The 11,373-nt window shown below is 37.3% G+C and overlaps 1 protein-coding gene across 10 annotated transcripts in view; it reads left to right on the top strand.

Annotated features, from left to right (window-relative positions):
• gbf1 (golgi brefeldin A resistant guanine nucleotide exchange factor 1) overlaps positions 1-11,373 on the top strand; it is an 86,013-nt gene that overhangs the window by 48,818 nt on the left and 25,822 nt on the right. For 9 of the 10 annotated variants that reach the window (XM_084392230.1, XM_084392227.1, XM_084392229.1 and 6 more), the window contains exons 5-8: positions 3,718-3,836; positions 4,479-4,587; positions 5,498-5,558; positions 9,423-9,477. In XM_084392230.1, the coding sequence (XP_084248356.1) occupies positions 3,718-3,836; positions 4,479-4,587; positions 5,498-5,558; positions 9,423-9,477 (344 nt within the window). Of the gene's footprint in view, positions 1-3,717; positions 3,837-4,478; positions 4,588-5,497; positions 5,559-9,422; positions 9,478-9,858; positions 9,940-11,373 lie in introns of all 10 variants that reach the window. The other variant, XM_084392231.1, reaches the window with a different exon arrangement.

Here is an 11,373-nt window from a genome sequence, read left to right as displayed (position 1 = left end):
GAAAAGAGGACACAGATCAACTAAAGTTGGACGTCAGTAGCACAGTGCTTATTTGGTAAACAGATGTGTTTTGAGTCTGGATTTGAATGTGTCTACTGTTGGAGCACATCTGATCTCTTCTGGAAGCTGGTTCCAGCTACGGGTGGCGTAATGGCTAAAAGCGGACTCATCGTGCTTTGAGTGAACCCTTGGTATTTCTAACTGATTTCTACTAATGATCTGAGTGATCTGTTGGGTTTATATCTGCAATCTATTGAGGTCCTAGTCCACTGAGTGATTTATAAACAAGTAATAGTGCTTTAAAGTCAATTCTAAATGTAACCGGAAGCCAGTGTAAAGTGTGTTATGTGTCCGATTTTCTGCTCAGAATCCTGGCAAATTATGCACATATGTTCTCAAAGACATTACAGAATATTTGTGTTTTTTCACATATTATATTTTCTTGCTAATATATTTGTATATGGGCATAATGTGTGTTGTCATTCACATATTATTTTTATTATTACAATATTGTATTGATGAGTTTGAGGAAACTTGTAAATGCAACAACAAAAAAACATAATAATGATACTAGTAACTTAAATGGAATATCTCATAGGAATATTATTATTTAGTTTTTACCCCTTTTAACCTGTATTGCTTGCTCTGCAGCTTTGAATCACTCTTCAGATGTGTATTTTCAAGTCAAAATTTGAAAATCATCATATACCAACCAGTTGGTTTTCTTCTCTTAAAATTAGTTTTGTAAATTATTATTATTTTTTTTTTTATAAACCAATTAAAATAGTTATGACTGAAAAGCTTAGTATGTCTTCTTGTATAGTCTTGAAAACCTAGATGTCTTCAGTGGACAGAGATTTTTATTTTTTTTAATAAGGTTCAACTTTACAAATAGGCAGAAGAGAGTGTGCTGGTCCCAGAAATATTATTGGTCTTTTGGAGAGTGACTGTTTAACGCACTGCCGTTTCAGTACAGAGACAGAATACTGACATCTATTGGCCAGAAACAGAAATGCAGTGATCTTTGGTACACTTTATTTTGGTCCCCATAGGGAATTGTTAGTCATTCACCTGTCCTATGTCAGTACAGTGAAGTTGGGACAATCTCTGCTGCTTGTAATTTAGTTTTAGGCTAACCGATCACACCAAACACTTTTTTTCTTTTCTTTCTTTCTTTTAATTTTTTTAAGCGGAGGAGCACTTTGCTCACCAAGAGTCACAACATGTGATTTTTATCAGCCAAATGCACCAGGACTTCTATTGGTGTACAGTGAGACCTGAGCCCTTACGGCACACTGGGGGGTCTCCCTGTAACCACACACACACACACACACACACACACACACTGTGAATTTGTTTGGTGAGGGCTAATTCCCCTCAATCTCAGGCCTGAGGTCGGTGGGCTCGGGGGGACGGACGTATTGACAGATATCCAGATCCCACTTTTCCCACTCTCCCTTTCCCACTCTTCTTTTTCCCAGGCCAGTACTCAAACCAAAGGCTCACTTACACAGCCACTTATCCCTCTAAAAACTATGACAGCCAGCACACACAAACCCATGTACGTGGTGTGTTTGGAAATGTGCATTTCAGATCGTACCTTGTTTTAGGTTAAAAAGTTGGCACTCATTTAAAAACAAGTTACAATTTGTGATGCGATACAATCTAAAACGGATTTCGTGCAGATGGAGTGGACATATTCTATTCTATTCTATTCTGTTCTATTCTATTCTATTTAGTTTTTTTTTTTTTTTGGCTGAAAGAGCCAGATCGGCGCCCATGCACGCCTGGTTTCAGGGTTAATGCACGCACCCTTTTCTGCAATGAGCAGTTCTTTCACTTAAGGGACACCCTGGTGTCTGAATGTACTTTTACTTAACCTTTTAGTACACGACAGCTGTTTGAACCCCTTTGATACTCTCATACACATGCACAAAGACCCTCCAGCCCCACCCAGACTTCAGTTATTTCAACAATGACTCTCCCGCTCGGCTGTGTAGACCTTGCCAAGTGAGGATTAGTATTTTAGATGACTTCTGATGTTGTGCTGAATAGACTATGGCTCTTGTTTCCGTGGAGATGGGCTGTTTGGAAGGGGGTCCTGTTTATTATGGGCTCGCCTCTTCATTGCTGTTCAGTTCACTCGCAGATTTTCACTCGAAATTTAGTTGCTCAGTCATTGTGCCACGTCAGCAAGTTATCCAACTCTTTGAACAGTCATTTGTATAAAAGGATCTTGATGTAAATCTGGGAAAGTTTTTGAATTTAAAAGCATTTGAATGCTTTAATTTTAAAGAGCTCTTTTATTGTCATGTACCACATACCTGGTGTTCATATTAAGCAATAAGGTACAGGAGGTCATGCGCTATTGTGAATAATATAGTTAAAATAAAAATATTTTAATGTATGTATATTAAAAATGCACAGCAAGTCTGCATTAATTTGATCAAAATACAGTAAAAACAGTAATATTGTGAAATATTATTACAATTGAAAAAAAATAACTTTTTCTATTTCTATTTGAATTTATTTTAAAACGCAATTTATTCCTGTGATGCAAAGTTGAATTTTCAGCATTATTACGCCAGTTATCACTCACATGATCCTGATTTCATGAGTTATTGATTTCATGTCAGATTTCATGCTGATTTGATGCTCAAGAAACATTTCTTATTATCTATTATCAAATTGAAAACAGTTATTTGAAACCAATATTTGAAACTTTTTTTTTTGTATTGGAATATCTAACACACACACACACACACCTATTTGTGGTTTACGTATATTTAATTAAATATAAGTGCACATTGTTCTTTAATTAGTTCCTAAGTTAATCCATTTAATCCAGTTGTTTCTCTCTCTGTGTTTGGCAGTGGCGAAACAGGTTTTCAGGAAAGCATTAGTATCATTAACAAGTAGGCGGGGTTTAGTGGAGCCTCAGCACCGCACAAGCTCTTCCTCCATCTTTCTTCTGAATATCACATGGTGGTGAAGCGTAAAATGAGTGGAATAAACGTCCAACTATGTGACAACATTTAGCGAAGTGGGGATAGAGATGATCCTTAGATTTTTTTCTTCGACCAGTGTATTGCCCGTCTATTCAATAACTGGGTTATTATTAAAGAGTTTGGCGATTTGAAGCCCTTCTCTAGACCTTAATAAGCATGCTGGTGCTCACTCAGAGTTCAGAGTAAAGGCTGTCCTCTGTCTCAGTCTCTCTCTCCCCTCTCTCTGTGTGTTATTTGCCTGCTAATAAGTGGAATGCACTCTTGTGTCAAGGCTTTACCTGCAGTCACAGCCCCGGCTTCCTCCCCAGGCAGCCTGCGCTTATTAGTTAATGAAATGCTCTTTAAAGGCGATGGGAAAGAAAAAGCAGCCTGGCTCCAGCCTGCTATCTGGCCCTGCTTGGGTTTCAAAACATCGTTGCCTAGACAGCCAATTTACCAGGCCGTCACAAAAGCGCACACATCTGGTGATTAGATGTCGGAAGGCTGTTTGCCGCTCTTCACATGGAGCGTGGTTAGTTGATAGCGATGTGGGGGCTGAACTGGTGACCAGGTTAATTGTGTAAGATTAATCATGTAACCATGGTCATGTCATTATGACCCACGTACAACTTATCTGGCTGAGAATCAGGAGCATTAATGAGAGAGTGAGGGGGAATATATTAGGATATTTTTAGTTTGTTTTAAATTTCGCCGTCCCTGTCATCCACAGATGCCAATCATGAAGGGGCAGCAGAGGGCATCGAGAACATGGCCGACGCCGTCACACATGCGAGATTCGTGGGCACCGACCCCGCTAGTGATGAGGTTGTACTGATGAAAATCCTCCAGGTAACGCATTCTCAATCACACAAAACTGGTGATGCTTACAAATGGCTAATTTTATGGCTGATAAATGTTAATTCAAATAATTAAACAAATTATAAATATCGGTTCGTAATATTAATAATGTTTTTGAAAAAGTCTCTTCTGCTCACCAAGACTGCTTTTATTTGATGGAAAACGCAATAAAAACAGTAATATTCTGAATTATTGTTACAATTTAAAAGTGTTTTCTATTGTAATACGTTTTAAAATGCAATTTATTCCTGTGATGGCAAAGCTGAATTTTCATCATCATTACTCCAGTCTTCAGTGTCACGTGATCCTTGAGAAATCATTCTAATATGCTGATTTGCTGCTCAAGAAACTTTTTTTTTATCAAATTTTAAAACATTTGTGGAAACTGTGATAGTTTTACCAGGATTCTTTGATGAATAGAATAATTCACAATTTTGTAACATTGTAAATGTTTTCACTGTCATATTTGATAAATTTATTGCATCCTTGCTGGAAAAAAGTATTACTTACTTTGAAAAAGAAAAATCTTACTGAACTCAGACTTTTAAACAGTGTATGCATAATAAATAATTGTCTAAAATGCATCCAGATATGTTCAGTACAAGATTTGGTCTTTATTAATATTATTTCCAGGTGTTAAGGAGTTTGCTGCTAACTCCAGTTGGAGCCCATCTTACCAATGAGTCCGTTTGTGAGATCATGCAGTCCTGTTTCCGAATATGCTTTGAAATGAGATTAAGTGGTAAGTGAAATTAAGTGACATTTCCGGGGAGAAATGTATACTTTAAGTGCACTGCAGTGTTGGATTTATTTTTTATTTTTTTTCAAGTAACAAGTAAAGTAATGCATTACATTTAAGTTAACAAAATGGTTACTTTTTCCAAATAATTTACTTTGTTTTCCCATTTATTGACTGACACCTCTCATGTCCCCATGTTGTGAGAAATCAAATGTAGAAGCATTGTGTGTGCTGTGTAAACATGATTGTTACTGTAGTTCTTGACAAAATGTGAGCATGCATTCATCTCACTTGCACAAAATTCAGCATTCCTCAAAATGGATAAAAACAGTAAAATGCAAACTCATAATATTACACAAACATGCAATTAAATAATACAAATATTCTTTGCGTGTAATCTCACTTTATTAACCAGTGTATTTGCCTCTGACCTTAGATGATCCGATTCAACCAACCATTTGGTGTAAAATTGCCTTTACATTTGCCAAAACTTTTCTTTTATTAAAAAACAAACAATTAAGCCCAGCCCAGGTGAAGAAAAATGCAACGCAAAAGTGACGTAATGCATAATTTTCCAAAAAAGTAATTAAGTAACGCAATTATTTACTTTTTTAACACAGTATTGTAATGCATTACTTTTAAAAGTAACTTTCACGAACACTGGTGCACTGTAAATCGCTTTGGATAAAAGCATTTTCTGTAAATCTCAATTTTGTTGTATATCCTAACTCTTGAAATGCTGAATATGTGAATCTGCCTCCTGCGCTCTCAGGACTGATAAACCCCGCTCTAATCCTGACCAAACAGAGTCTGGACTCTGAGCCCCAGAGGTGCTGCTCTTGTCCTCTGGACTAACATTTCCTTTTCTTTCTCTCTATTGTTTTTTTCTGGTTTTGCTCTTTTCTCATCACAGAGCTGCTGAGAAAGTCAGCTGAGCACACGCTGGTGGACATGGTGCAGCTGCTCTTCTCCAGGTAACTAGAGAGAATGGAAGAGGCGATGTAGAGATGGGGATTAGGAACTGAGTCGTGTTCTTGCTGTTCACATAATCAAACCAAACCTGAGACCAAACACAACAGGAACTGGGTCTGTCTCCGTAACGGGCTCCGATTTCACTCTCAGGCCTCTCTCAATTACCTCCGGAGGTTTCCGACTTCCCCCTCGCACGCAGACAGGGACAGGTGAAAGCATCAGTCTCTGACAATGTAAAGCATGGCTAATTACCAGGCCCACACAGAAACTGCTGCTGCAGTGCCTTCTTTCTGGACCTCAATGAATGGGGTGCGGTGGAGAAAAACATTACATTTGCAAAGGAAAAGAGATGCGTACCTGCATTTCTGTTATTTCTTTACACTACGGTTCAAAAGTTTAGCGCCAATTAGATTTATTTCGTATTCTTAAAAGTCACTCACTAGCAATGCTGACTCGGCATTTGATCAAAAATACAGAAAAATCTGTAATATTACAATTTAAAATAACAATTTTCTATTTGAATATATTTTAAAATGTAATTTCTTCCTGTGATGCAACACTGAAATTTCAGCATCATTATTACAGTCTTCAGTGTCACATGATCCTTCAGAAATCATTCTAATATGCTGATTTGTTGTCGTCAATATATCAATGATGACAAGTTGTGATAAATTTTTTTTGTGGGAACCCTTTCCCATTTGATAAGTCAGCATGAATTCAAAATGGACCCTATTTACTTTGTTAGCACACATTACTAGTCTTGTGGTAAACAATTCCTCTGTACAGGTTAATCCACACCAAAAAAATAATTCGTAATCTTTAATGAAAATTTGAAAATGACTTCCCTTCTGGAATGGCCTGCCTTCTCTGATGACGTCAGTTTGACGGCTTGGGTAGAACATCCCATCAACTCTCAGTCTGCTGTGAACTTTGACAGTGAGCTGAATGGAACACCTACTTTTCTTGATCCAATTAGTTCCCAGTGGGAAAAAAAACAACAAGCCACATCCTTCTTTTTCTCATTCAGTATTCCGTTTCACTCGCAACTTCCAGTTCACACAGACTTCAAGGATTCTTTGATGGATAGAATGTTTTTGGAATTTTTTTTTTTTTACAAAATAATGTGAAAGGCTTTTCTGTCACTTCCAAAAAAAAAAAAAAAAAAAAAAAAATCTTACTGACCCCATTTTTTACATATTTATTTAGTTATTTATACATCCAATAGAAAAAACTACAGATTTTAGTGTAGTAAATGGATTCTGTAAAATTCTTCCCCTCAAAGTCAGTTTGGAAAATGTTGTAAAAAGTTAACATTCCATCTGTGTTTACTTTAGAAGCCTGAATTATTCATAATATAATTTTTGTTAGAATATTAAGACTATTCAATTCCAAAGTGTTGTTCAAAATTCCAAAAGTTCTTGGCCAAAAACGTCTAGATAAGAATATTAAGTGCAGATATAGTTCACTGACATCATTGTTTACTTGAAATGGCACATATTGTGACATGGACATTGTATGATGCGCAATTTAGAAATATGCACACTAAAATTTTAGTTTTGACTAGTTCATATCTAACATGCAGTTATATGATTGTGGCGCAATTGTGAGCGGAAGCCCGTAGTCGTCTTGTGCAGGTCATAGTTCACTGCTGCTCTAATGCAATAACATGATTATATGGTGGCATTTATCAGAGGTGCATATCCACTCACATTAGACTTCCAGTCACATCTCTCACAGACGAGAGGATGAGACCGCAGAGCACATCTCACTCTACCCATCTGCATATAGATTAGGGACACACACACATACGTATGTACGTGGAACAAAGACATAATGACTAAATTTGGTCTCATGAAAAGCTCAATCAAAGAGGAACAGATAATGTTTTGCATAAAAGAGAAGTGTGAATAATATTACAGCATTTTGATCTGGTTTTCAAAACCATGTAAACATCCTCTGTTTGTTTTTATAATTTCATGCACTGTAAACGTCCTTCAGATGAGTATAGCATTCATTAATGATTTTTAATTATAGCTGATAACACCTTTTAATCTTAGATGCACGCACGCACACACTCTCTCAAAATCTCACAACCTGAGTTTGCTGTTCCCATTGTGCACGTTCTTATTGCCCAGACCCTCTTGTCCACGTCGCTTTCACAATGAGGGTGTGAAAGGCCTTAATAATGAGTGTGTGTGCCTAAGGGTAATAAGCAGTGAATGTAGTGTGTGTGTGTGTGGTCGAGAGAGCCAGAGTAATGAACAGCGGATCTTATTGAGTGCTCAGAAGGAGGCTTAAGCAGCCTGCTGAAAGCATTAGGGATGTTAATCTGTTGGACTCACAGATCATCCCATAATCAAGCCGGCAAGACAACACTCCATTAACGCGGAGCAGAGTTAACATCAGGAGCCGTTTCTCCCAGCCTGCCTGTGCGAGCGCTGACATCTCACTCGAGGAAAAGCCGCAGTGTCCACACAACACGCACACATGCAGACAATGCGTTCGGGCCGAGAACATCATCCATCTAATTCAGCTAATGAATCGGCACAGGGGGTCAAAAGTCACGCCCTGGGAACAAAAATGCTGACTCTTCGGACATATTGCCTCTCCTCTGTTTTGGTTTTAGAGAGGTTTCTCAGAATGATCATTCCAAACGTGTTAATTAAATTGCAGTTTGGGGAACTAGATGTGACTCCTAAGAACATTTGAGCTTTCTTTTTGCTTACCCGTTCCATTCCATAGCGTTCTGGCCCAGCTTGCACGGATGTGGTTTCATTTCCTACTGTGGAGCTGATAACGGAGCTCTATGGAATGTAATACAAATGCAAAGTCGTTGTCTTGTTAACTCAAGAGTTTATAGATAATATGAGATGTAAATATTGACTGCGTTATGGAGGATGATCAGATATTTCTTAAATTTTTTAGTGAGGTCGCTCAAATTTCGAGCTTAGCCAGCTACCGAGAAACTGGTAGCCACCATACACGCATTTTACGAGCACAGTTCATCGCGGTTAGCCAACCATGCAGAGAATTCTGGGCCGAGAAAGGTTTGTAATTGTGCTGTGCCGTACCAAGCGCAAGTGGAAAAGCAGCTTATGACAAAACCCTTGCGAGGAACCCATTTTCTAAAACATAATGGCATCTATATCATTTAATTAATAATGACCCATTTATACTGTAAATATTTTACGTTTTTGATTAACATCATGATTGCCATATAGAATCTTTCTTCCATTAGAAAGCAAATTGAAACACATTTAATATCTTTCCTATTTTTAACACTCTTAGAAATTCTTACCTTTCTTACATTTACTTTAACAGCCATAGAACATACATAGTGTGAAGGGTTTTTTTTTTTTTACCTTTAGCACCCCCTTTCATCCCCCTAATTTGTCATTTTTATTTATATACCACTTTATACTATATGGTTTCTTTCAAAGCAGCTTAACAGCAATAAACATGAAAATAAGTTCGTTTTGAAAAAATCATCAATTATGAAACCACTTCATGGTCCAAATTCTAAGTGTGCCTCGAGTTTGAAAATCCCTGACTTGTACATTAATGTGTGTTTTAGAAAGTTATTGACCTTTGAAGCTGAATGATGTTATTTCTGCACAGCTAGTTGCACCAAACGAATTTGCGAAAGTAAGAGCTAACTGTCCTTTGTCATTCGGCAGTCTTGGCCCAAACTCTTACTGTTGGTTCCATATTATGTCACACCCACTTGGGCCACTTAAACAGATTGCGTTTCTGTTTTGGTGCCACTAGTAGTTCACACTTCACCTGCAAAATATTGATATAAAAATGTCGCCATAAATGCATGGATGGAAATAACTCTCAAACCTTAATATTTGTTTTTTGGGCAGATTGCCACAGTTCAAAGAGGAGGCCAAGAGTTATGTCGGCACAAACATGAAGAAGGTAAATATAAAATCCCCCTCAGATCTCCATTCTCCATCCAGACCCTTTACACCCGTTTCCCATCTGCCTCCTCCATTTCTCATTTACTTTGAGCTTTGTTACGTAGATGTCTCCATACCCATAAGTGAGGTCAGTTGCTGTTGCATAATTATTATACCTCTGTATGTGTGTCTTCCATCAGGTCAGGAGATGGAAAATAGTATCTAGTGAGAGTAAACTGTGTTTTTCAGCCACAGTTGGTTCTGTATTTAAAAAAAAAAAAACGAATTGCTCCTGTTCATTGCAATTATTCAGGGATCATAGACACTCTCTTCTCCTGTCTTTTCATACCTGATTGTTGTTGAGTTCATCTTTTGCCCGTTTACCTGTTCCAACTCGCAGATCCCAGGCTGTATTCTGGACACACAGGATTTTATTTATGCAGAGCAGCCTAGAAACACCAATCAGACGGGCTTAGAGAGGGTATAGCACATTTACATGCATTAAAACAGCAGTTTTATTGGGTTGTAGCTAGTGCATTTAAATACGCCGGGACGCATGGCTTTATGTTTGAATGCATGGTGGGGAGATTCGCTAATGAATTAAAGCGACCATTTGTCATAGCAACAAAACATGATGTCTTTTTAAAGGGATTTAAATGTATATTCCAGGTCCAATACAATTTAAGCTATTTTGACAAAGTCTGCAGCATGTAATTTTGTCATGTTCCATCAGTTCAATCACATTGATTGCATTTATTTGCATTTAATGTGATTGAACAAGATTGGATTTATTTGATAAAACATAATTAAAACGGGAAGATTGCGAAATATTGTTGCACTTTCAGAGAAATGTTTTAAATATCTAATTTAAATATCTTTTGAATATCTTAATACAAAAAAAGTATTATCTGAGCTGAAAAAAAAGGTGCTTGACAAGCTAAATAAAACTTTACTATTACTAGTCAGTCACAGACAAGAATAGTAAACAGTTTATAATATACTTTTGAATCTATGTGCAACGTTTATTCAAGAGCAGGTTTTTGCCAAATAAACATCCATTATAAGTCTATTACATGCAGTAAAACTTATATGATTGTAAGAGCTTATATAATTTGATCTAAATGATTGTCTGTGATAATTAACATTGTGCCACAGATGCGGTCAACAGAGCTTAACTTGTGCTAAGCCCAAAACATCCATTCAAAAAAGGAAGTAGCTATTTCTATCTATTCTTAGCCAAACCTGTTAATAATGAATCTCGTGTATTGTAAATATGGAAATGATCGGGTTTGTGAATAAAACTTCAATCAAGTGTGTGAAAGTGAAATTAAAGAGATGTCTAAAGGCGGAGTATTAGATGAACAGTCATGGGTAAACATTGTAACATAGTTTAGGTCTAGCTTTATACTTTATGCAAATGAGTTGAGCTGAGGTGAAACCACATCAGGACCTTTATTTTCATATTTTCATTTTGGTTCCATAGTTTCATTTGAATGTTACTTTCTATATTTGAATGTATATTCATTCGAATGGGTCTTTTTTTGTCAATTCTTTAAAGACCAGAAATCCTATTTGACTGCCATTTTGCATGCTCTGTGTGTTCCTGATCTGTTCATTGCACCCATTATCTTTATCCTCGGTTAGTCTCCTCAAGTAACACATGTTTATTTGTAATGTATGCTGAGGTGCTACTTCCCCCCCGTTTCCTCTCAGAGATGCATTGGGTTACTGTCGTTGAATGGGTGTTGTTGAGTTACTGATAATGAGTGTGTGTGTGCATGAATGTTGTCCTGGTATGCGTGTTGGTTTCTCCCACATATACCCCATGCATGTAGTTGTATATGTGCTCCCATGTCATGTGTGTCTCTCTGAGTTTGAGACATGTCCATCACTAATCCCGGGGCCTGCCCCTTCT

Source organism: Rutilus rutilus, assembly GCF_951802725.1.
Source record: "Rutilus rutilus genome assembly, chromosome: 20".
NCBI lineage: Eukaryota > Metazoa > Chordata > Actinopteri > Cypriniformes > Leuciscidae > Rutilus > Rutilus rutilus.
This window is presented reverse-complemented; position numbering and strand designations above follow the sequence as displayed.